The sequence below is a fragment of the Hyperoodon ampullatus genome, assembly GCF_949752795.1.
Source record: "Hyperoodon ampullatus genome assembly, chromosome: 12".
In the NCBI taxonomy this organism is placed as follows: Eukaryota; Metazoa; Chordata; class Mammalia; order Artiodactyla; family Ziphiidae; genus Hyperoodon; species Hyperoodon ampullatus.
This window is the reverse complement of record NC_136925.1, coordinates 11443283-11470540: the sequence shown is the minus strand read 5'-3', so window position 1 is coordinate 11470540 and position 27258 is coordinate 11443283. Positions and strand designations below refer to the sequence as shown.

Genomic DNA, 27258 nt, shown 5'->3' with positions numbered 1-27258 from the left:
CATACGAGGTCCTTTTGAATATTAGCCTAACAAATCAGTCTTTGAAACCCAAGTTAGCATTTCCATTATACATCATTATACATGGCTTTTGGTTCAATTCTCCATCCAAGTAAGATACTTCCAAAGCTTCTGTTGTTGTCTTCTTGCAACATTCTCCAAAAAGGGCAAGTCTTTTGGCTGAAAATACTTATATAATGCACCTGGAGAAAGGTCCTCCGGTTGCATTAAACCTAGCTTTACTGGGCTCACAATTCTGTTTCTCTCTCTCTCTCTCTCTCACACACACACACACACACAAACACATACACACCCTCACACCATTTAAATGTACTTTTTTTCTTTTTTTAATTGAAGTAGTTGATTTACAATATTATATTAGTTTCAGGTGTACATTATGGTAATTCAATATTTTTATAGATTATATACCATTTAAAGTTATTACAAAATAATGGCTATTTTTCCTGTGTTGTACAATGTATCCTACTTGCTTATTTATTCTATACACAGTAGTTTGCACCTCTTAATTCCCTTACCCCTATCTCCTTCCCCCTTCCCTTTCCCCCACTGGTAACCACTAGTTTGTTCTCTATTTCTGTGTGTCTGTTATATATTGTTATGTTCAATCATTTGTTTTATTTTTTAGATTCCACATATATGTGATAACATACAATATTTGTCTTTCTCCATCTGACATATTTCATAAAGCACAGTACCCTCTAGGTCCAGCCACACTGTTGCAAATGGCAGAATTTCATTCTTTCTTATGGCTGAGTAGCATTCCATTGTGTATATATATGACATCTTCTTTATCCATTAATCTATTGATGGACACTTAGGTTGCTTCCATATCTTGGCAACTATAAATAATGCTGCTAAGAACATTGGGGTGCATGTATCTTTTTGAATTACTGTTTTCATTTCCTTCGAATATATAACCAAGCATGGGATTGCTGGATCACTAGGTAACTCTATTTTTAGTTTTTTGAGGAACCTCCATAATGATTTCTCTAGTGGCTGCACCGGTTTACATTCCCACCAATAGTGCGCTAGGGTTCCTTTTTTGCCACATCCTTTCCAACACTTGTTATTTGTAGAATTTTTGATAGTAGCCATTCTGACAGGTGTGAGGTGATACCTCATTGTGGTTTCGATTTGCATTTCCCTGATGATTAACAATGTTGAGCATCTTTTCATGTGCTTGTTGGCCATCTGTATGTCTTCTTTGGAAAAATGTCTCTTCAGGTCTTCTGTCCATTTCTTAAATCAGGTTGTTTGTTTTTCTTAATATTGAGTTTTATGAGCTGTTTATATGTTTTTGATATTAATTCTTTATCAGTCATATCATTTGCAAATATTTCCTCCTATTCAGTAGATTGTCTTTTCATTTTGTCAATGGTTTCCCTTGCTGTGCAAAAGCTTTTAAGTTTAGTTAGGCCCCATTTGTTTATTTTTGCTTTTGTTCCCTTTGCCTTAGGAAACAGATCCAAATATATTGCTACAATTTATGTCAAAGAGTGTTCTGCCTATTTTTTCTTTTAGGAGTTTTATGGTTTCAGGTCTTACCTTTAGGTCTTTAATTCAGTTTGAGTTTATTTTTGTATATGGTGTGAGAAAATGTTCTAACTTATTGTTTTACATGTAGCTGTCTAGTTTTCCCAGCACCACTTATTGAAGAGATTGTCTTTTCTCCACTGTATATTCTTGCTTTCTTTGCCATAGGTTAATTGACCAATAATTGGTTTATTTCTGAGCTATCTATGGTTCCATTGAGCTATGTGTCTGTTTTTGTGCCAGTACCATACTGTTTTGATTACTGTAGCTTTGTAATATACTCTGAAGTCCGAGAGTGTCATATCTCCAGCTTTGTTCTTCTTTCTCAAGATTGCTTTGGCAATGTGATGTCTTTTGTGGTCCCATATAAATTTTAGGATTATTTATCCTAGTTCTGTGAAAAATGCATTGGGCAATGCATTAAATCTGTAGATTGCTTTGGGTTGTAATGACATTTTAACAGTATTAATCCTTTCAATCCATGAGCACAGGGTCTTTCCATTTCTTTATATCTTCTTCAATTTCCTTCATCAGTGTTTTATATAGTTTTTAGACTATAGATTTTTCACCTCATTGGTTAAGTTTACTCCTAGGTATTTTATTCTTTTTCATTCGATTTTGTATGGGATTATTTTCTTGCTTTCTCTTTTGGATAGTTTCATTATTAGTGTATAGAAAAGCAACAGATTTCTATATATTAATCTCATACCCTGCAACTTTACTGAATTCATTTGTTACATCTAATAGTTTTTTGGTGGAGACTTTACAGCTTTCTATGTATAGTATCATGGCATCTGCAAATAGTGACAGTTTTACTGCTTTCCTTCCAATTTGGATGCCTTTTATTTCCTTCTCTTGTCTGGTTGCTGTGGCTAGGACTTCCAATACTATGTTAAATAGAACTGGTGAGAGTGGGCATACACGTTTTCTTCCTGATTTTAGAGGAAAGGCTTTCAGCTTTTTACCACTGAGTATGATGTTAGCTTTGAGTTTGTCATAAATGGTGTTTATAATGTTGAGATATGTTCCCTCTGTACCAACTTGGTTGAGCATTTATCATGAGTGGATGTTTAAGTTTGTGAATTGCTTTTTCTGCATGTTTTGAGATTATCATAATTTTTACCCTTCCTTTTGTAAATGTGGTGCATCACATAGATTGATTTGCAGGTATTGAACCATCCTTACATCCCTGGAATAAATACCACTTGATTATGGTGTATGATCCCTTTTATAAACTCTTGAATTCAGTTTGCTAACATTTTGTTGAGGATTCTTGAATTCAGTTTGCTAACATTTTGTTGAGGATTTTTGCATCTATATTCATATAGGCTTGTAATTTTCTTTTTTTGTAATGTTTTTGTCTGGTTTTGGTATCAGAGTAATAGTGGTCCTATAGAATGAATTTGGGAGTGTTCCCTCCTCTTCAACTTTTTGGAATAGTTTGAGGAGGAAAGGCATTAGCTCTTCACTATATGTTTGGTAGAATTTACCTGTGAAGCTCTCCAGTCCTGGACTTATGCTTGCTGTAGGGTTTTTTTTTTTTATTGCAAATTCAATTTCACTACTAGTGACCAGCCTGTTCAGATTGTCTATTACTTTCTAATTCAATGTTGGAAGGTTTTATGCTTCTAGAAATTTGTCCACTTCTTCTATGTTGTCCAATTTTTTGGCATATAACTAGTATTCTTTTATGATTTTTTGCATCTCTTTGGTAATGGTTGTCATTTTTCCTCTTTCGTTTCTTATTTGGCTTATGTGTGTCCTCTCTTTTTTTCTTGATGAGCTCTCACTAAAGGCTTATCAATTTTGTTTATCTTTTCAAAAAACATAGCTCTTTGTTTCATTGATCTTATCTATTGTTTGGGGGTTTTGGGATCTTTATTTTAGTTAATATTTCCTCTCTGATCTTTGTCATTTCCTTCCTTCTTCAAACTTTCAGTTTTGTTTGTTCTTCTTTTTCTAATTCCTTTATGTGGGAAGTTAGGTTGTTTATTTGAGATTTTTTCTTGTTTGTTGAGTTAGGCCTATACCACCATAAACTTAGAACTGCTTTTGCTGTATCCCATAGATTTTGGAAAGTTGTGTTTCCATTTTCATTTGTCTTGAGGTGTTTTCTGATTTCCTCTTGATTTCTTCATTTACACATTGGTTTTTTAGTAACATGTTGTTTAGTCTCCACAATTTTGTGTTTATCCCATTTTATTTCCTGTAATTGATTTCTAGTTTCATACTATTTTGGTTGGAAAAAATGCTTAATATAATTTCTGTTCTCTTATATTTGTTGAGACTTGTTTTGTGGCCTAGCATGTGATCTATCCTGGAGAACGTTCCATGTGCACTTGAAAAGAATGTGTATTCTTCTGTTTTTTGATTGAATAAATGCACTTTCCTATCCATTCCCCCATGTCAGCTTTGTGTCCCTTGGACAATCTCTCTAGCCTTCTGATATCTTGGGAGCCAAAACCTCACTATCAATCCTCACTTGAGCAAAACGAGAAAAATGCTTGACCATCACTTCTTGACACTGATCTCTATCTGGCCATGATTTGAGTACCCTCCATGCAAGTGTTAGAATCTCTCCTTTTCCCTTCACCTTGGGAGCAGCCCCATGACATCTTGCTCTGTTCTCCATGCTCCCTGACTGAGCCTCCAGGGGTTCATCTTTCAGCACATTTGGTCACTTGGTACTTTGAACATTCACTTCATGAAGCAAATCTTTTTGCTGCACCCCCAAGCCATTTAGTGAACCATTGCAGGTGTACCTAATGGAGACATCTTACAAAAAGAAACAAAATGCTGATGGCACAGGTGGAGCCACAAGATGCCCAAGAAATGACGTTAAGTGATAGTGGCTAAAGCTAAAATAGAGACTAAAATAAAAGATACTTTCTTGCCAAATCATAGTAAAAGCATACTTTCTATTTACTCCATTGTCTTTCTGAGTCATAGTGTGATGCCACCAACAGCCATTCTTCCATGCCTTTTGGCAGTAATATGGATAGGGCATTTAGTTCAGGTCTCCTTTATTTAGTTTTTTTCTCATTACATTCAGGTTATCTCACTTGAAACAACAAGCCACATATTTTCATTAAGGTTTTTATCTCTGCAGCAGACCAAAATCAACACATTCCCATGTAGTTTACATGTTAAAATTCTGTTCTCCTGACAGAGACTCACAGATAGAAATGTTATTACAATAAGAGATTTTCTAATTGCTCTCTCCCTTTTATTCTGAATTTTCTAGGGATTGCCAGGAGAGCACGGTATCCCAGGAAAACAAGGCATTAAGGGAGAAAAGGTATAGCTTCCGTTTCACTCACTTTATGTATTAAGGAGCTGGGTAGGAGGAAGAGACAGAGGGTCATAAGCACACTGAGGGAGTGAAAGGACAGGAGAGGGCAGCTGGGATTGTGCAGGAGATAGATGTTAGCATAAACTATGGCGTGAGTGTCATCCCTGGACACTGTGGCAGCCCGGGTTCTGGCACTGAAAATGCAATGTGACAAAATGAACGGCCTTAGAGTTGAAGATCTCAGGACTCAAAAAACCTGTTTCAGGCTCAGCTAACAACTCAGGTATAGACCTAAGAAGTCTCAATCTCTCAGGACCTGTTTCTTGATGTCTACATGTAAATAGTATTTTAGTACTGAACTATTACTTGGGAATAACTTAAAGAAAACATAAAGGTCATCTAAAGAACTGTATGAATAGATTTTTATATTTTTTGCATATCTATTTATACACATACATACATTTCATGACACTATAAACCTACTGTAACATAGCTCACCACAAGATCTAGGTGCACTTAAGATAACAGAACAGTGTCCGCGTGGATTGGACACTCAGTACATACAGTGGAATGAGTGAGTGAATGGGTGAGAGAATGCAGTGTGACTGGCTATGATGACAACTTAATACTGTGGAAACTGCTGCCTCTACACGTCCCAACATGAACCTGAGTGATGAAGTGAGAATCTTACCTTGTTTCCTCAGGGAGACCCAGGTGGGATTATAGGCCCTCCTGGACTTCCAGGTCCAAAAGGTGAGGCTGGTCCTCCAGGAAAAAGCCTGCCAGGGGAACCAGTAAGTACCAATCCTTTTACTAACATTTCCTTTGAAACTTGATTAATTACTGTTTGTGTGTTCCCAGTTCCAGATCACAGGCATAGGAATGTTTAGGTCTGCAGAAAAAGAAGTATTCATTCTTTAGATCAGAGGTCTAATCTTTTTGGAAATTTGATGCAAGCAAAGGGCTCTCATCTGAAGAAAATGCACATACATGCACCATTTTTCATACAATTTTGGGAGATTCATAGGCGCCCCTGAAGCTTCTGCAGGGACTATTTAGGAACCTGTGAAGCCTAGTAAGTTATGCTAGTTTTAAACCATAAATCTTCCTTGGACAATATCTTAAAACAGAAGAACTGCCTGAAATTTCCCTTCTAGAGGCTCTGCATATATAGCCATAGGTGGTCATCTTTAAAAAATGTCCATGTGTCCTGGGCTAATCCCAGGACATAGAAAACTGGATAGCTGGAGAATCCAACCCATATGCCTGTTTCATCTGCCTTTTTTTCTCATCCCCTTTGACCTTTTATATCAATAGTAATAAATACTTCCCAATATCAGATGCCTCATTTTAAAGATGAAAACATCTTATATTTTAAAGTAACTATACAAAATCTGTAGCCTAGTGAAATTTGTGTTCCCTCTTCTTTACTATTTTACAGAAAAGGTTTATTCAAAAAAGATGAAGAGCAATGAAATATTTTTGAGTTATGACTTCTAAGATGTAATTAAACTTTTTAGGAAAATAAATGTATTCACTTCCTTTTCTCTTCTTTTTCTTTTAGGGATTAGATGGAAATCCTGGAGCACCTGGTCCACGAGGGCCAAAGGTAAAAATATCATAGATAATTTTTAAAGAATTAATAATTAATGAAATATAACTGGAAAATCCATGTCCCTTGAGCCTCACACTAACAGAAGCATCTAATTGCACAGGGAGAAAGAGGACTGCCAGGTATCCACGGCTCCCCAGGTGACATAGGCCCCCCAGGGATAGGAATTCCTGGCCGAACTGTAAGTGAAATTCAATCAAGTTTTTGAAACCATGTTGACCCAATGTTGTGAAATAAAATCCAGCAACAAATTTGCATATGGAGAAAAGAGTGAAATGGTCAGAGGATATACAAAAAATCCTAGTCAGAGAGCAAGAATTAATGGGCATTGTGGTTATATCCTAAGCACAGAAGGTACCCACTGTTTATTGACTTACAGATGCTAATCACACATACACTGATTTTGAATTAGAGGAAGTTATTTAACACTTTATTCCTCCCTTCTATATATTTAAAAGTACAAATGAGTGTAAGATTATGAGAATGCCCAATATTAGGTTATTATATATTACTGTTTGTTTTTAATTAGAATAAAATGAAAAGTTACTTTTAAAGTGAATGGAGTGCCTATAAATGAGATGATATAAAAAATCTCTATGTAATATCTTAGAGAAGAGAGAATAGAGATAGTTTTTGATAGTTAAGACAAATAATAGAAAGTTTTTTGATGTGTTTTAGCTATAAGGGTAATAATGATAATAATGACCATTGTATGCATACTTGTGGACTAAATAGCAGTAAGAGATAAAACTTTTTATTTACTATGAAAAAAGATAAAAGATTTTGGGACAAGAAAAGTGAAATAGATGGTTATCCTAAAGACATTAATTTGGGGATTGGCCTTGAAATGAAATTATCGTGAGAGGTAAAAGAAGATGTAAATAGTGAATGCTTATATTGTGTGTGGCTGGTGTTTGATTTTCCAGGGTGAGAATATAAAGACCACTGGAGATGGGAGATTAAACAAAGTAAAAAAGTAGGTCAGGAAATTATTAGGGGAGTGAAGGAGGTTGAAGCAAAAAATAAACCAACAAACGAAAAATAACTTAAGCACACAGTATAAATAGAAAGGGAGCAAAAGGTAGCTTTGACAATATGAATATTTATTTAAAAGTAAGAAGGGAAAAGGCAATGAGCAGGTAGTGAAGTCAGGTGCTGAGATCCCAGCTCTTTACTCACCCAAGTGATCAGTCAGTTCCTCATCCAGGGGTCCATGGTCATGAGATGGGGATGGATCTGTCATCATTAGGTTCACTGATAATCTCCCAGCCTCATTTTAGTTACCCCAAATTCCAGTTTTCTAACATAGAAAAGAATAACTGAAGTTTTATTTCCAGTTCCCGTCACTGAACACTGGTTCTGGCAATTTCTTCAGAGAAATGACTCCCAGTAAAAAGCAGGAAGGAAAGGAAGCCCCAAGCCAGTTACCCTGTGGCCGGCCAGTGTCTAGCAGACAGAGCTTGGGCATGTTGTTTGTGCGCCCATGAGTGGGCAGGGACCAATGGCGGGCTCGGGGGCAGCCCAGGCATCTGAACCAGTTACGGTGGTGCTTCCAGCACTTCATCTGGTCAGGTGTTCACCTGCCACCCAGAACTCTTGGCCAGCTTTGCAGTGAGTTTTCAGAGTGTGCAGGGTGGCAAGCCCTGTTGTCCACTATGTAAATTACAGTACTTGGCCCTTTATCCCACTTGGGTAATCTATGGACATTCCCGGCAGAATTCTCATCACTGAATCTCCTTCTATTCAGGGCTCCCAAGGCCCAGCTGGAGAGCCAGGGATTCAGGTAAGCTACTTAACCAAGTGATCTGGCACAGCAAATCCATCTTGCTGACTGGGGTGGGGGGGCAATTACTAAAAGACTATCCTTATAAGTAACTATTTTCCCCCTTTTCCAGGGTCCTCGAGGTCTCCCTGGGTTGCCAGGAGCTCCAGGGACCCCAGGGAATGATGTAAGGACAGTTTTTACCTACTTTCCCTCTCCCCCACACCTGTTTTAATCTGAACCTGTGCCGAGGTGCAAAGATTTGAACATGCTGCTTCTGTTTTCAGGGAGCTCCTGGGAGGGATGGAAAGCCAGGTCTGCCAGGCCCCCCAGGTGACCCGGTATGTTGACAGACTGTGCCTGATTTATGTATCTTTAATGCACCCAGAAGCCAAACAGCCTACCAAGCAAGTTTTGCTGTCCAAACTAATTAGAATGCTCAGTGACTGCTTAGTGATTTTGTTTATCCCCATTTTTTTTGTAGAGGGGAGAAAAATTCAAGCTACTTCAGCATTTTTGTGTGTGTGACGAATACTTATTTCCTGAGGGTATAATTCAGCTGTACAGTTTTTGCCCCAAGCTGAACCCTGGTGTATAATGTCTCAATCCCATGGAAAATTGAGTTAAAATACATAGCCACAGGTTCTATTCTTTCTAATGCTAGTGACTAAATGAATTTCATTTTTCTAAATGAAAGTTTGCAAGTAAGTTTCCCACAATATGGTACATATCTATTGATTCGGTGGGTTTAAGAATGCTGAAATGGTTAAATTACAAAACTGGCTTGAGTAGGCTTTTCAGAACAGGTTTAGGCACTAAATGGGTGTTCCAAAGTTTTATTTTAGGTTAAACCTTGCTTTGAGTGACAGTGAAATCCCTTTAAATAGCCTCCAAATTGGCAGTTATAATTTACGAAGCCATATGGTATATGACATTGTATTAAGAGTTTTGTACAATAAAACCCAAATCTGGCCTCTCGTTTCTGTCTCACAAATCCTCCTACACCGTTTGAGCCTCACGTGCCATTATAAGTTACATGCAGAGGCGTATCGTGGCCTTTAACTCCCTCGCTGAGTGAATCATGTGTGTATGTGCATTGACTGGGAACCTTTAAATCATTCCTGGGGTTTACGGTGTCTCTCTGAAAGGACGCTTTAAGACACGAGGCCAAAGCACTGCCCGAGTCCTGTGTCTGTTTCTGGATGGGAAACATCATGTTGGCCAACCATCCTGATGGTGAGACTCTTCTAAGCCCTACCATTTGTCACCATGGTGACAAATCTCAGCTGGCCTGGTGTTTTGAGGGAAAATATCTACATTCATTATGTTTGTATTGTATCGTGGGCCTGTATATGTATAATTACATGTATTTGGGGTTTTTTTCTCCTTATCCACAGATTGCACTTCCTCTCTTGGGAGACATTGGGGCCTTGTTCAAGGTACTCTGTGGCTATGTAAGAAATTATGTGTTAATTTCGGGGAAAAATCAGAAAGGAAATCTTTACGAGAATTTGAGTTGATTGCTTAGCCTGAATTAAAATTCAGTTTCTTAATGGCAGGACATCTTTCAGATAGAAAAAGGAACACGTATCTGTATGTGTCTAGTGGCACTGATACCAATTCCCCACTCTCTTCTTTACCAGCCTCTCATTTTGGGTGTGGAGGAGCAGGGGGGCAGGGGAGGAGGTGGTAGTTCTGAGATGAGCTTCAGGAGAGGAACGGTGTCATTAGCACCCTTGAGTGGATGTTCTCTCTCTGCAGCAATAGCCTTCTCTTAACGGTGTTTACCCACCCAGGCTCATCACTGTGAAACCCAGTCCTTCTCACGGTCTCTGCCCTGGCCAGTCCAGGATGGAAAGCAATGCTGCTCAATAAACAGCTAGCTTGCAAGGCTGAGTTTTTATGTCATGGGATTTTACAAAGTGAGTTACAAAATTCCATAGCTGACAATTGCCCTAACACCTGTGACTCTGTTAAATAAAAATGATCTCTACCTATCATCCACCTCACAGGGAATTAATCTTGTTACCATTTTTTTTCTCTGATACTTTCCTCTATTTTATTTGTAAAACAGATGGGGGGAGGTTGATCATGGGGCACCTGGAGGTTGTGTATTTGCATGTTTCTTTGTGGAATGCTAAGACTGAACCCAAATGAAAGTCTGTCCCTTTATATTCAACTCAAACCTCATGTGTCATATCTGTCAATGTATGAATGGACAGTATATTTGTACACACACACACATGAGCTATGTGTGTGTATATGGGATCTATTTTGTATTCCCAGCATTTAGCCCAATGGTTCCTGCAACGACTTACTCAGTAGTAGGCAGGCAGGAATATTTGTTGAATTGAATTCACAAGACTAGAATTCTAGTAAATATATTTGTCAGGTGATAAAGGTTTTGAGAATAGTATATGAATACAAATGTAAATGTAGATATAAATATAAATATATGGGGGGGGGTTTAAGACTTTCAAAAGCCAACATTTTCTCATAAGTCAGAAAATAGTATTTATGGGGCTACAGGAGGATCTTGTGTTCGTTGAGTTATGATTACATGCCAGGCAACACACTGCCTTACTTATATCATCTCACTTAATCTGCACAAGAATCCTATGAGTTCAGGCTGTGGAGTTTCCCATTCTGTATACGAGAGAACTAAATTCTGAGGAGTTCATTTAAGTACCTTGCTCAGAATCACATAGCCAGTAAGTGCGACATTAACACAGGAGTGCAGGTCCTCAGACAGTCAGTCTCATGTTCTTTACAAGGGCAGTGATGTTGGAAATGGCAGGATTGTAGGAGTTACATCATTCCGGAACAGTTAGGGTTCTTTAAGGATCAAAAAAATTCTTGACTATCCTGAAAGGATGTGGGGCAGCTCCCACTACAGACAAAAAGACTGCAAACAGGCTCTGACAGGGAAAAGAACCAGGGCTCCGATGGCCTCAGACATGGAAGTAGTCAACAGTTTCACCAGGGCAGCATCCCCTTAAGAAATGCCCTTGCCGGAGTCCAGACCCAGCATCACCTCATGGAGGTTCTGAGTCTCATGGGAGCCAGTTGGCAAGAGGTGGGCAGGACCCTTGACTGACAGTCCCAGCAAGCTGTATTCAGTAGAAGAGAAGCATGTAGTTCCCCAAAGCATATGGGAATTTTAATCCTAATCCTGTCACCCAATACATTAACTGTCCCACTCTGTCTTAAAGCCTTTAGTGGACTTGATCGTCCTGCTTTCTGTTTTCAAAAACTGTGTTTGGATCAAGTGTTGAAAAGCACTGACGTATTTCCCAGCCCAAATGATGTATACCTTCAAAGACCTTCCTCCAGGTTAATCTGTGTATCAGTCCTTCTTTGAACGAGCTTGTGCATTAGCTAATAACTGATACATCTTTATCCTCTCTGTGAGAAAAATCTTAAAAGGTATTTTTCAAGAACCTTAATGAAATCCACTTTTCCTTCATTTACCATTCTAGTAACCCTACCCTAAAGAAGATGAGGTCAGTTTGAAATGACTCTAGAAAATCCAGTTGACTTGTAATTATTTCCATTTTTTATGTTTTATTAAAACAATCATGAAACCACCACAACATTGTAAATCAACTATACTTCAATAAAAATCAATTGAATAATCCACCCTAAAATGTTACTTATATACAAAGTAGAAATAGACCCATAGACATGGAAAACAAACTTATGGTTACAAAAGGGGAAACGGGGGAAGGGATAAATTAGGAGTTTGGGATTAACATATGAACACTGCTGTGTGCAATAGATAACCAACAAAGACCTACTGTAGCACAGGGAACTATGCTCAATATTTTGCAATAACCTATAAGGGAAAAGAATCTGAAAAAAAAGATATATATGTATGTATAACTGAATCACTTTGCCATTTACCTGAAATTAACACAACATTGTGAGTCAACTATACTTCAATAAAAAAAAATCAGTTGAATAATCCATTCTAAAATGTTACTATATATTGATATGCCATGTTATAATGTCTACAGATACAGTAGACATTCTTTATACTTTTTGAAATATGGAAAGCTTTTTGGTTCTCTGAAGTCCTCAAGCGTCTCTACCTTCACAGTTTTTCAGATTTAGTAGGGGTGGTTCTACAATTATGTATGCGTTTCTTAACTCCTGTACCAGTACATTAGCTCAGTGAAATGATCCTAGTGGTAAAATTAGTTTGGGAAACTTTGCACATTCCAATCCTTCTCATGTATTCCAGCTCTAAGAAGGACAACCATAAAGAGAATTGTTCTGACCCAGCATTTTTTAGGCAAATTGCCTCAGAACCTTTTCAATATCATACAAAATTCATCTTCCATGGAGCATATGTTTGGAAATCAAACTTGTGCTGATATACACTGGGTCAAAAATATTGAACTTCATGAGCTTTCTTGCCAGCTTCAATGGCAAGCTTCCGTTCCCTCTTCATGTTTAAGGATTCTGCCCTTTGGTTAAAAGGATGGAAGAATTGAAGCTTAGATTGTCCTACCTTTGGTCAATTGTTAAATTTAAGCTGTCTCCCCCACTCAGTAGTCCCTATTTTATGCCTTTCCTGATCATATTTTTATAATAGTTTATTTTAAAATAAGCCTCTGTAGGCTTTATGTGATAAGAAGTTTATCTTGTGGGCTCAGATACCTAAATTGAAGCCTTTGCATATCAGCTAAAGATTACAGAGAAGGCGATGGAAAGGTGACTCCACTTTATTTCCTATCTGCACTTGGATTTAACTTAGAAGTCAAGTCCCAGTAACTCAAATAATTGTTTCCCACATGAGTGTTTCCCCTAACAAATAAAAGATTTGTAAGCTGTGTTGAGGGTTCTCCAACTGATTGGGCTCTCAAAAGGGGAAATCCTTTCTTCACAGCTTTCATTCTTTCTTTCTTTCTTTCTTTCTTTCTTTCTTTCTTTCTTTCTTTCTTCCTTCCTTTCTTTCTTTCTTTCTTTCTTTCTTTCTTACTTATGATTTATGCTATTGGCTTTATGAGCTCTGTAATCTTGCTGGTTATTCCAAACTTTATTCCCACCTCCCTTTTTAAACATGCGGCCAAGCAATTGAAACTCTGTGTTCTTGACTTATGAGTTTATCTTTTAAAATAGTTTTTGCCTCCCCAAAACTAGTCTTTCAAATTGAATAAATTAAGTTTCTGAAAGTAGAGTGACATAGCAAAGGCTATCACTCAACTCTCACAAAAGTTCAAATCCAATCAATGAATAATGAATCTCCAGTGACCTTATCTCTATCTTCATTAGAACTTCTGTGGCAACTGCCAAGCCAGTGTCCCTGGGCTGAAAAGCAACAAAGGAGAAGAAACAGGCACTGGTGAGCCTGGACAGTTTGATTCTGTAGCCCAGAAGGTAAGAAGGGGGCTAAGTGTTGGTGGACCCTTGAGGTGACACATGGTGCCTTCTCTCAGCTGTGACTGCTCTGTCCTCTAGGGCGATGTAGGACCACGAGGTCCTCCAGGAGTCCCAGGCAGAGAGGGACCAAAGGTAAGGAAGTCTCTCCTCTGTGCAACCTTTAATTCCAGGTAAAAAAAAGAAATACAGTTTAAAATACAGTCCTTTTTCTAAAAATATTTTGGAAAAGTGGTGTAAAAGCCATTTACAGATGTCATTTACTTTTTTCCCTGATTCTGTCCAAATGACATGCCCCAAGTGTCCTGAGAAGAGATATGTTCATTTTCCCAAAAGATGACAAAATGACTGAGTGTACTAACTAAATGTATTGTGTCTCTAGGGGAGCAAAGGAGAGCGAGGCTACCCCGGGATACGTGGGGAGAAAGGCAATGAGGTAAAAGGCTCTTCTCTGATCATGCAGCCCTACTGTTGATTCTTTCCATGTGACACAACAAAAGGACATCAATTTTCCTATACCTCATGTTTGATGCTAAACAAATAGAAACAAAGAAAGGTTTTTTTCCAAATGTTAACACATTTTAAATAATACGTTGATGCTTATTCTCAGTGATCCAGTTTTTGAGACAAGGGAATTCAAACACAAAGTTAACATATCAGTTACTACGTTTCTGTTTTCTCATAGCAGGTAACACTTCCAGCTCTCTCAAGATAAAAGCAAGAAGAAAGAGGAAAAGGAGATTTACTGAAAAGAATCCCAAAGTAGCTCATAGAATTGAAGGGATAGTTAGCAACCAGCCTAGGGATAGGGCAGCTCCAGAACTCAGCAGAACTTCCCTGGGCCGCTGCTGTAACGTGACTCAGTTTCAATGACCTTGGTTTGTTTGTATCTCTGCTCAACTTTCAAGCTCTTGGGAGGAAGAAAAAAAAACTATCAAATGGGTCTGCTTGGACTGGTTTAAATCAGCTGCCCACCCTCCCACTAAGGTTCAAAGTCAAATGTGCTCTTGAGATGGTGGCATAATTTTCTGACTCTCAGCCACACTGATGCTCAGGATAGCATTCTTTCCTGCATAATTCACATTAACTCTTAGAAAAACCAATTAGGATGATGAATTATTGTTAAACAGTTTTGATACTAATAATTCTTAATGAAAGTAAGTAAGCCATCTGGCATATAGTAACCTTAATGTTAGTGCAGAAGATCAAAATGATATAAAGTAGATCTTTTTTTTGAGTTGGAGTTATATATTTCACATTATAAATTATCATCATTGTTATTGTTTTTAATTTAACATGGATTCTATTCAAGAAAACTGTGAGGATTGGCTTGTTTTTTTTCCAAGTTAAAAATTGAAGAGCAAAGAAATACAACATTTATTTTCATCTGTAAATAGAACAGTAAAGGCATTTTATTTTCTAAATAAGGAAGAGTTATTGAGCTTTTGCATCTTCATGCTCCACAGAAAGTTGCACTAAAGTACAAGCACAGTGTCTGATTTTAATAGTCTAACAGCTTTTAACTGCCTAGACTCAAGAAGTAGGCTTTAAAGGCAATTGAGAATGTAATAACAAAAGGATCAGGAAATAATTGGAATTCAGGTTTTTTCATAAGTGACTCTAAATTAAATTTATTAGAAGTTAACTTTTATTGATTCTTCAGAATCCTTAGAACTGCTGGTGAACTGAAATCCCTCCCTAATTCCTTCACTATTTTAGTCTGCTTTTCCTTAAGTACAGCTTGTTGACTCTTTAACACAGCATACACAGACTTTGCACAAGGCACTTAGATAGACAATTCCAGCTAGTTCAGGAGGAGATCCTTCACTGTTTCTTCACATCACATGAATAGTATGAATAAACCTGAAGTAACATACTAGCTCAGTTGGGCCTTTGGGGGGTAATGGGGCAATGCAGCTTGTCCCTCTCAGGCAGGTGGGAAATATTGAATATTATCTTATCTTCTACTTGGACTCAGATACTCCCTGAAATTTTAATTTGTTGATTTATTTAAGTGAATGAAACTTTGCCCAAGAACATATGTATTTCCAGCTGGCCAATAAACTATACTATTTTAATATGCATATAATATCTAATCATACAAAATCTAAGATGTCTTTTCTACCCTTAGTGGAAAAGATACAGAAGGACACCCTGTCTCTTTGAGGAATTCCCAATTATTATTTAATAATTATCCAATGGTCGATTTAACCCATTTGGGAACTTAAAGAGAGGAATTGCCTTTCGGTTTATTGCTCTTACAAAAGTGACATTACCCTCAACGGTTTTTACAGATGTTGTTTCACAATGCAAGGTAGCAAATTAGCGATGCTGATAGAACACAGACTTACCTCTCATAGTCAGAGGGAACTCTTGCTTGGAATCCAGGTCTTTCTACAATATTTTAGAATAATAATTGATAGATAGGACATGAAGAATATTGTCAGCCATAAGTTGTAGCAATGGAAAAATAAATATTCTTGGTAGCAACTGAGGTAGGGCTTGCAAAATCAAAATATCAGAATAGGGAAAGAACTTAGCTCTAATGATCCTTGACTATGCAGTAAATTTTAATTTGTATTTTAGTTTGGTACAATATGCTAAATTGACTGTCCTACTCTTTAATAGGTATTTGTCTTCTTTAATGACCTTTCTTGTCTTGTAAAATTACCCGCTTGCCCTTTATACATCCATAGTAACTTTTACCCTTACTACAGAATTTCAGCTTGTTCAGAGAAAGATGGCTGAGAATGATTTTTTTTTTATTTATGGACTGAGGTTTACTTTAAAGTTTAATGTGGTCATCAAAGGTTAGTGAGTTCCAAGCTTATAAACTGGACTACCTAAAGACTCACTCAGCATCTCTAGACTGATTCAGTGTTGAGACTAAAAGTAGCAAAAAAAAAAAAAAAGAATACATATGAACACACATATCTTATACACGTACATACAGAGAGAATTTTATGGAAATGTGGGTGTTTTGAGATAAAGCAATTTGTGGCATAGCATTTATAATCTCCAGACATTTAGAGACCTATTCCCAAAGGAAATTTGTTTCCTTTCCACTTATAACCCCATATACAAGTTAATGGTGGGGGAATGAAAAGAGTCAATACAACATGCCAATGTGTACCGCCCACAAATGCACATGGGCACATGCGTGCACATGCGTGCGTGTGCGCGCACACACACACACACACACACTGAGCGTTACCAGTGAGGATGATACCATCTTGAAGAAAGTATATGTCCACATTAACACAAGTATACATAACATTTTACCCAAGACTCTCGTTACATGGGGAATTTCAGCACGTTCAAGGAGAGCCTTTCCAGCATTTCTTCACCTCCCATTACGTGGAAAAACCTGAAGGAATATATGATCCCATTAGGCATTAGATGGACAGACCTGGCAGAGCTTGGTCCTTAATCCCATTGATGCAAAGAACCTTGATCCTGTAGAACTTTGTTCCTCTAGAGCTCCCATATATAACTATGTAGCAATTTTACCATGGTCACTTCACCTGGTATTTATAATATGTATGAAATGCATATTTCATCACAGTAAAGGGTAAAGGAATTTATTATAACAATGAATGAATCCTTTTAGGATTACTCAGTAAAGAAAATTCAATCCTGAAAAAGTGGAACCGTTCAAAATAGAAATTGACACGTCATATGGTTATCTGAAATAATAAAGGGTATTTAAAAGTATATTTTTCCCATTGTAGAAGTCATCTGAGTTCCTTATAGAAAATTCAAGAAATACACAAAAGCACTAAAAAGACAAAACTTATTCCTATTTGTACTTCTCCGACTGTTGGTAAAAGTCATATTATTGTCCACAACCCCTCATCCACAATTCCAAAGTTCAAATGCCTCTGAAAACCCAGGAAATTTTTCCCAAGTTTACAGCGAATTTATTTGGCAGCAAAATCTGACCTGAAGCCATATGGAGCTAGTCTGTTTATCCCACTTGGTGAGACTATCATATGTTTTGCTATAGAAATATTTGTGTGTTTATTAGCAGGTGCTGCCTCAGGTGCCATGGGAGTGTTATGTAATATCCAGTATGAGCACTGTGTTTCCTTTGAAACAACTCTGAAAATTCAGAACCCTGAAACACACCTGACACTAAAGTTTCCAGATAAGGCATTATGAGCCTCTATCAGTCTCATATTTTATGAAGTGCATTTCTAATTTTTTAATAATTTGGACCTTACTCTATGTAACGCTTTATAACGTTTCCTTTTCTTTGTTATTCAATAGCTTTTGAAACATGATTTTAACAGTTGCAAAGCATTTCATATTACGGATTTTATGTAACTTATTTAACTAATATTCTTTTGTTGACTTACTTGGTAAAGGAACAAATTAATTACACGAGTTATCAGTTAATCTTACCAATTCTTCCTTGAATATATAAATGTATCCAGTATAATTAGCATGATGCTGCAAATCTTAGGCAGGGCCTAAGAAGCTATCTCTTCACTTTTACCCTTAAGCCATTAAAGGGTTCTAAATTTAAATTCGCCGATGAGCTGTATTTCTTATAATGAACTGGCCGGCTAAACTAAATACTGTATCATAAAACAGAGTCTGTTGTTCCATCAGCTGAAAAAAGCATAGTGTAACCATGTATTTCTTTGATGGCATTCTGCTCGTTTGAAATTTGTATTTTCATGCTTCAGCAGTGCCGGTTTCTCAAAGATGCTATTGTCAATGGAGGGGCTCTGGGAGATCAGAAATGTTCTATGAATCACCAACACATTAAATTATGTTTGTAACAAATTCCATGTCGTGGAATTTTAGCTCGCCATCCTTACTCTTAGAAAACAGGTGCTTGCAGATGACAAATGTTTCTTGATTAGCCAACAAAGATGGGTAGTTTTCAATCGTCAAAATATTTGATGAACTAGGGCTTCCCCGGTGGCACAGTGGTTGAGAGTCCGCCTGCCGATGCAGGAGACTCGGGTTCGTGCCCTGGTCTGGGAAGATCCCACATGCCGCGGAGCGGCTGGGCCCGTGAGCCATGGCCGCTGAGCCTGCGCATCCAGAGCCTGTGCTCTGCAATGGGAGAGGCCACAACAGTGAGAGGCCTGCGTACCGTAAAAATATATATATATATTTGATGAACTAAAATGCTTTGTTTCCAATGATATAACAGATTTTATGGTAGGAACTATCTCTTTTAGGGTCTTCAAGGCGTTCCGGGCCTTCCAGGTGCTCCTGGCCCAACTGGACCCCCTGTAAGTATTTGCTAAAATGGTTTCACTCACAGTCCATATCTGCTGGTATGATGCAAAGTGAACTAACATTCTTTATTGCTTTTTATTCTCTGTTCCTCTGTGTGGATTATGCAGCTATTGCTGGGGAAAGTAGCATCCAACATCTCAGATTTTTGTTAGTATTCCTTAAGGCTGCTCGGGATTGTGGAGACTTGTCATGAAAATTCTACCAGACCAGAAAGCAGACTGTAATGATGCAAGTCTATTTGAATAGACGTTGGATGTAGAGGAGCGTTATCTTTTTTAGCTATAATTTTTCTGGCATCAACCTTAGGGACAGATATTCAGATGGTTACACCCTTACATTTTTAAGCGCCATAAACTAAGAATTTATTCTCTAGACAGAAAAAAAATGGGTCAAGGATTATCAGATTCAATTTACTTTTATTCCTGTTTCTGACTTAAAATACGCTCTACTTTAGTTGGCACTTTTTTCCGCTGTCTCTCTCAAACACAGCATCAGGGCCTTTTTGTCTTCAGTTACCCTGTTTGCTTAAAACAATCTTTTTTCCTTTCCCACCTGCTAAACCCAGTCTATCATTAAAGCAGAGCTCAAATCTAGGGTTGCCAGTTAAAATACAGGACACGAGGTACAATTTGAATTTCATGTAAATAAATACTTTCATAGCATGTTTGTCCCAAATATTGTATTTTTATTTGCTAACTCTAGCAACCCTACTCAAGCCTCAATTTTTCCAACTCTTTCCTTCTTAGAGTGACTAGGCAAATGGTATGTAAGCATGTAATCATGTTCTTTCAAGTTTTGAAACATGGGTTTGCCATAATGAAAATTTTACCTTTTATGCTTTCACCACAGTTATATAGAACAAACCTGGCTCTAAATTGTACACTAAAATTAAAAGTTAAGAGAAAGAGTTGTGAAAGGAGCCATGGAAATGATAGCTAACTCTATTCTCAAAGAAGAATTTAAACAATTTTATTTTCCATTGATAAAATGCAGATCGCATAACTCACCTTGTTAATTCTGCTCTGTGAAGTACTTAAAATGTTGATCACCACCAAAATTATAGCTCATTTAGGAAGGCATAATGCTATGTAAATTGCCATTTAAACAGCAAGGCTAAATTCTTAAATGTTTTAAAAAATTCCAATTAAGGTCATTAAATGTGGTTGGCAAAGGTGAAAAAGCAACCACAAATACAAATTTTATCCTTCCAAGGGCTTATCAGCAGGATACAGCTGCTGTATCAGCCTGAAGAAATATAAGCTTATAGGACTAATTTAATTAGGATCAAATGACCTTCAAAATGTATCAGTTTGAGCAACCAACTTCCAATACCCTTGGCCATTTAGTTGTTGTTTCTGTAACAAACTTAGTTTTGTGTTTTACAGGGCTTGTTGGGAAGAACGGGACATCCTGGCCCCTCGGGAACAAAGGGTGACAAGGTACAGAGGGAAAGCCTCACTTACTGTCCAAATTGGGGCTTGGGATGGAGGCAAGGTGAGCCTACTTACAGAGAAATCCATAAAATCAAGCAAAGCCTCAAGGTACTATAGGAGTGATGTCAGGGCAGTGGGCTTGGAAAGACATAGGTCCCAAAATTGGTCTGAAGACAAGAGATATGTTCCCAGGGAAGAGGATGAATAGCACATAGGTGCCACACAGCAAACGTCCAAGCTGGACTCAGTGTCCTGGGTATCCACCGTGGGGAAGGATGGGGTGAGGGCCGCCTCCTGATGAGGCGCAGGAAGGTAGTTTGTATCTGGAAGTCCAGCCGCAGGGGCCAAGGCTCCCGACAGGAGGCTAGCTCTCAGAACCAGGATTCCAGTAAATGATGTGCTTGCTGAGAAAATCTACAAGTTCTGTCCTTAGAGGGTCGTAGGGGAGATCCGCAAAAGAACCCACACAACTTGCTTCCTGGGGAGTCCGGTTGACAGGACAGATGGGTTGCTGTGGTCAGCAGGAAGATCACACAGTTACCCAATTTAGGATCTAAAGTGTCACCCACAGTGTGATAGAGCCAGCACATGAGTCACACAGACTAACTCTTTGGATGAGAGAAATTTAAGAATCCGGAGCCCATGTGAGCCACTCAAGTGGCTTCTACCCCAAAATGACCACAGTAGGGCATAATGGCATCAAGGAGCAAAGGAATCCCCCCAGACTGAAAGGCAACAACGTGCTTCTTCTGGACAGCCTCAGCACAGTTTCTCTGATAGCATCCCAGGGAGCCTGCTCACCTCCACCAGCCTTTTTGATCTGTTCTTGATGGAAATTATTCAGTCAGAGATTTGCCTTCTGAAGTTAATGAGAATTCCACACTGAGATGAGCTTTGGGGCACAGAATGAACATATGACTATTAATTGTGCCGGGAAAAAGAAGTCCTTTCAATAGGCGCATATTTTCCTTGTTTGTTGTCCTCTCACAGTTCATGAGAACCGTGACATGATTCTCTGAAAGACACTGCCAGCAGAGCCCCATGTGTCTTAGAGAGAGAGCCTCCATCAGAGCAGTTTGGGAAAAGATACAGTATACTCATGGTCACTCCTTCTCAGGCAGATGCATTGCAGGAAAAACTTTACAGTTGGTTTTTCTTGATAAAGGTACAATCAAAAGGTTTCTAGGATTCTTTGGTTACTGAAAAAATGGGGAGATTGGAATGAAATCTTTCATCAAATTTATGAAAATAGACTAAAATCCCTCAGAATTCTTGGGCATTTTAAAGTAGGAATTTTACTCTCTCTGGATTCTTTTTTAATTAACCATTTCTTGCCATCGCCCCTGATATTGAGGGACTCAAAAGATTTTATGAGGCTATTATTCCAAAAAAAAAAGCAGTTACAGGAAAAACTAGTTAAAGGCACCAAAAGGAGTATCATACCTCTGTTTATCATGGACCAATAAGCATCCTATGTTTTATCAAAATATAGATGAAATCCCATTTCTCAAGTTTCAACTTGAATGCATTTCTCACACATTTCATTTTCAGTCTGCTTTGCCTGGAAGCAGAATGTCTGAGGCTGTTTACATTGTAAAGAACATTTCCCTTATACAGCGTTGTACCATGGTCACTTCTGCTCAGTGGGACATGCCTGATATTCACTTAGGATGTGAAAGAAGGTTTTCCTCCTGCACACACACACAGGTTGTGATTTTCCACTTCAGTCAAAGCATGTGGATGCCCTCTCTGGTTCCCAAAAGATGAAGGTGGTGGAGGTGAGGCTAGGAGCAAGGGTCTGACCCAAAGAGCCGTGTCCCTGAGCTGCCCCAGCCTTCAGGAAGTGTGCTCTGCCCACCCCCCCATGTGGGGAGAGTTCCCCCAGCTGCACTCGAAGTCCAAGACCTGGTCACCTGCTTGTCTGGCTCCATCTAAAAATAAGCTTCATCCCTGGCGCTCACACCGTGAGGATCCGAATGCCTGTGGGAAAAGGCATTTACCTTTCCCGTGGTCTAGTAATGTTAATTCTCCAGGTGAAGGGAAAAGCCCCGCTGAATAAGACTTTGCAAGGGTGAACAAAATGACAAGTCATATTGACTTCAGAATGTGGCTCTCTGAGCAAGCACAGTCGGGTTCATAAACCTGGAGTAGAAATGTCTAAGCCGTTGATGTTGGTCTGTGTACCCCCTTGCAGGGCAGCGAGGGACCCCCTGGGAGACCCGGACCACCTGGACCACCTGTGAGTTGTTTCAGGTTTAAAACATAAATTCATGCATCTACTTCAGGCTTATATAAACAACAAGGTCCTATTGTATAGCACAGGGAATTATATTCCATATCCTGTAATAAACCATAATGGAAAAGAAAAAAAAAAAGGATTTTACTTTTTTTGTTGTTTTTTTAAATAGACTTTTTTTTGGGGGATGATTGTTTATGTTTGCAGGAAAATTTCACAGAAAATACAAAGAGTTCCCATATGGTCCTGCCACACACACGCAGTTTCCCTTATCATTAATATCTTACATTCGTGTGGAATTGTACTCTTTAAAAGTATAAACTTTATGGTATGTGAATTTTACCTCGGCTTAAAAACCAAAAACATATGTATAAAGATCCTTCTAACTCTGATATAATGATTTTTCAGTGGCGTGTATAACAAAATTATTATTATGAATTATATGTTGAGAAATATTATTTGTCACATTAACTATCCAGGTAATATAATTTCTTTCTTAGAGTAGAATTTTTTACAGTTGAGGAACTGATACTGATACATTAGTATTAACTAAACTCTATAGTTGACCTCGGGGTTTACTTTTTCGGTTGTATGGTCCATTAGTTTTGATAAGTGCATAATCTCATGTATCCACCGTTACAGTACCAGACAGAACAGTTTCACTGCCCTGAAAACGTCCTGTGCTACACTTGTTCATTGCTCACCTCCCTGTCCGTCAAGCCGCTAGAAACTGTTGGTCTTTTTACTATCTCTATACTTCTGCCTTTTTCAGAATGTCCTATAGTTGAAATCAAAAAAAGGCTTTTAGGACTCAGAGGTCAGACTACATTTAGATATTCTCAAGGATAAAAGTCATCTGAGTTTTATGTATAAATGTGAATGACAGCCAGGGTGGCTTAGGGGAGCCCTGATTCCCGCATTAGCTCAGCCCTGAGGCACACTGCTCGGATTTGCAGGCTGGGGGCCTCCCTGCTGTGGACTCAGTTCAAGTGACTGTGCACCCCTACTCTCCACTTCCTGCCTGGGGGACCCTGGGAAAGTCATTTAACCTCAACGAGCCTCATTCACAGAAAAGACAGGGGCTGTAAAAAGACATCCCTTCCGGCAGTGTGAGTTGGTAGAAAAATTGTGGTGTGCTGTGTGTGTTCATTACCATCCATGATGCCCGAGATGCAAGGAGATTCTATTTATATGGCGCCTAGTGAATGAAATGTACAAGGGCCACCGTTGCTTTCGTGCTAGGGATTGAGACAGACGTGCACATTGTCGGGAGGCTGGGGAGGACAGGGGCCTCTCTCCGGAGCAAGTCTGCCCTCAAGTGGGGTCTCGCTCAAACAGCATCACAGCGTCCGTCCGGCCAAGCGTTCTTTCCCACCTGCCTCAGAGGGAGAGGTGAAGAAGCCAGACTCCCCCAGAAGGGGCAAAATTCATCCATGACTTTGTTTTTTTTTTGGAGAAAAAAAATCAGAAGTTTAATAACATGTGTGCTTCCTATATGCAAGGGAGACATCCAGGAAAACTGAGTAACGCCCTGAAATGGCCCAAGTCCTCACCTTAAGTACCATCCTCATCTAAAAACAAGAGACAGGAAGGGTATGGCTGCCGTGCAGTTTCACGTCTCAGCTTTCTCCACTGATAAGAGTTTCTTGAGATGCTGAAGACAACAAAGATACATCGCTAGTCTGCATGCAATCGCACGTTTGCGCACGTCAGTGAATACACTGGCGCTCTGTTTCCCTAAACATGCTCTTCATTTTTGTTTGACTTACCTTCTCCCTTGACAAGGAAGCAAGGCAGGCAGCATTTGAGGCTCAAACACTAAAATACCCTCCCTCCCCTGTGGACAGAACAGCAAAATACAACATGAGCTCCCAAAAGGGACCTCTATTTTACGATGGACTTAAGAAATCTCCCTAGCCCCCCACCCCGATTCTCCGAAACTATTCTTCAAAACAAATTAAATGTTGTCTTTTCTGTGAACCACCCCCCTGCGGCCCTGGAAATCTCAGACAAAAGTATCCTTCCCCCTCCAGGACTAAATACAGTAGACATTCAGCAGTTGTCCAATGAACGAGTGAAATACTGAAGGAATAAATGAACAGAGCATTTTTCCTTCCTTCACGAGTGTTTGGAAGATGCATGCAAATCATGCGCCCTGAGCACCACTGACCACCATGGTCCCAAAACGGCAATGATGGCTCTTCAGTTTTGCAGCTGAAGCGTGGAAATCACAGCAAAGGAAAACGCAGGTTATGATTCTGTGGGAATTTTTAAAAAGAAGGCTAGAAGATCCTAGCTAAAATTTTCATATGAAAATGTTTCCTGAATGCCAAAATGTATGATTTTGAAAGCCTCTCAGATTCGTTCTCTTTAAGTGTTAGTTACTCTGGGACTTTGCCTTCACAGGTCAATTTATTAGGAAGTTCCTGTTCCCTATTGTTCTAAAGAATATGTTTTTGTAGAAACATCCATGCAGGGTTGTGAGTAACATCATCTCCCCCATTTCCCTTAATTTTCTATTTAGTATGAAGAGAGTGTGGAAAAAAATTACCTTTCAGTAGCCAAATTGTTCCCTATTCACATCTTCATCAGCACTCCTGTGTTAGGGCCTGCAGGTCAGCAGGCTGTAAACAGTTAGCATAAATTGCAATTCAGAAACTGAATTTTAATGAGCAAATATTTTCCTCTGAATGCATTAGTGTCTCATCTGTCAAGCCGGCACGTTCATCACAGCTCCACCCAAAGTGTGTGCGCGTGCTCCAGGTGGAGTTCACATGCCTTCTGGTTTTTTCTTCTACATTTGCTTTAGAAGAACCAAAAATGGGAGCATTATAATTTTTACCGATAACATTAAACTCAGTTTCTAAAATAGAGTAGGAAAAATATCATTTGGTGAAACAACAAAAGGTAGAGATGCTCACTATTAGCTTCAAAGGATAACTCCATGTTTCATTTCTCTTCTAAGGGTGTACCATTCAATGAAGGAAATGGAATGAGCAGTTTATATAAAATCCAGGTATTTACTTTTCTAATTACATAAAATCACGTTCCGGCTATGGGTTACTACAAATTCTTCTCACCTTTGTCTTTTTCTTTTGAAGGGAGGTGTGAATGCTCCCAGTTTTCCAGGGCCACCTGGCCCCCCTGTGAGTACAGTTGTTTATCACCAAGAATATTTTAGCTGAGCAGCCTCACACACACACACACACACACACACACACACACACACACAAAGACCTCCTAAGTTCACTGAAAAGTATGTGTTACAAATATAAAGAAAATTTTCTGCAGGAGGAAATAAATGAATCCAATTATAATAACATTGGGAAAATGTACACAGTCAAAATAAAGGAAAACAGCCTTCTGCGTAGTGGTGCCACTTTTTGGAAATCTGAGAACTAAATCAATGTCCAAGCAATCACCGTCATGGGAGTTCCATCAAGTTATATTTCCTCATCTTATTATGCTTCAAATCCAAACCATAGCAAAACAAAACTTGCAGATATTTTTATGTGTATTAAAGCAAATTGGATAAAAATTCTTCATAGTTTGTAAGTTTGCTTCGGTCCTTATTTTCAAGATAACTTCTCATATTTTTCTTATAGGGCCCCAAAGGTGATCCTGGCCCAGTGGTATGTTTATTCCCATGTTTTGTGTCATTTAGAAAATAAATCTTTATTCGAGTTTGAAAGAAGACCTTCAGGAGAGATGCCTGCCTTCTGAGATGTCCTTTGGTTACATGGAGGAAGCGGGCACCTCCTCGTTTCAGGATGCCTCGGTCCTGATGTGTCCCTGCCCTTGACGCTCTTCCATCAGTGTGATTTTGAAAATCACCCTGGGCTGGAGGAAGATGCATATAAAGCTCCTGAGAAATAGGACACTGTCTTCTGATAGGACTATTTTGATGATTGATTCCATGTTAAGTAGATCATGGGAGAAAACTATTTATTGGAAAGAAATTGCTTAATAGGTCTGTAATCTCCCCCACTGACACTACAACAAGACAGGGACTGTTCATTTGCTTTGACTGTCTTAGGCAGTTGTTCTGGAGGTGATGTGGTGCGCTGTCAGAATCCTGCTTATTAGGAGCGATGTTTCAGGTCACCCCTCCACCTGGGAAGAGATCCTGTGCTCCAGCCTTCCGAAGGATAATGATTGTTAAGCATCCTTCTCAGCCATGGAGTGGCACTGTAAAAGTTCTGCCAAATGCAATTCGATTCCCTTTATTCCTTGGCAGATTTTCCTGTCATGTCCTTTTCAGGCATGTGTCCTGTCCTTCATATTTCATTTCTATGTCCTTTAACCTTTGGGTATATACTTGAAACTCAGATGTATCTGAAACTGAAATAAACTTTCAAACCACTTTCCATTGCCGTGGGAAGAAATTGCAGGCCCTTTCATTGCAGTGGAGTTTGGTAAAACTAGATGAATAAATTTTAAACAAGCAAAAGAAGAGCCATAAAAAGCAATCTTTTTACATCTAAATAGATTTTCAAAGGAGATGCATGAAAGAGCTTATTTTTTGTTATTGGGCAATATATATTAAAAGCCAATTTGTTTTCCCCTATGAAATGCCCAGTTTGTAGCATTTTCCAAACCCCAAATATGTCATTTAGAAGTTTCCGTTGTTTCATTACTCATGCTGTGCTTTCTTCATCTGTAACGTTTTTTAATGCTTTCACCTCCCCCCGCATATCCTTCATTCCAATTTGAATCTTCTTTCATCTTATTGAT

The 27258-nt window shown here is 38.7% G+C and overlaps 1 protein-coding gene across 1 annotated transcript in view; it reads left to right on the top strand.

Annotated features, from left to right (window-relative positions):
• Positions 1 to 27258, top strand: part of COL19A1 (collagen type XIX alpha 1 chain) — a gene marked incomplete at both ends in the record, with an annotated part of 351791 nt that overhangs the window by 286400 nt on the left and 38133 nt on the right. The window contains 17 exons of the mRNA XM_079716663.1: positions 4796 to 4849; positions 5548 to 5637; positions 6408 to 6452; positions 6559 to 6636; positions 8203 to 8238; positions 8351 to 8404; positions 8505 to 8558; positions 9615 to 9656; positions 13495 to 13599; positions 13681 to 13734; positions 13982 to 14035; positions 18795 to 18848; positions 20241 to 20294; positions 22483 to 22527; positions 25490 to 25540; positions 25626 to 25670; positions 26130 to 26156. Of these exons, the coding sequence (XP_079572789.1) occupies positions 4796 to 4849; positions 5548 to 5637; positions 6408 to 6452; positions 6559 to 6636; positions 8203 to 8238; positions 8351 to 8404; positions 8505 to 8558; positions 9615 to 9656; positions 13495 to 13599; positions 13681 to 13734; positions 13982 to 14035; positions 18795 to 18848; positions 20241 to 20294; positions 22483 to 22527; positions 25490 to 25540; positions 25626 to 25670; positions 26130 to 26156 (942 nt within the window). The remainder of the gene's footprint in view (positions 1 to 4795; positions 4850 to 5547; positions 5638 to 6407; positions 6453 to 6558; positions 6637 to 8202; positions 8239 to 8350; positions 8405 to 8504; positions 8559 to 9614; positions 9657 to 13494; positions 13600 to 13680; positions 13735 to 13981; positions 14036 to 18794; positions 18849 to 20240; positions 20295 to 22482; positions 22528 to 25489; positions 25541 to 25625; positions 25671 to 26129; positions 26157 to 27258) is intronic.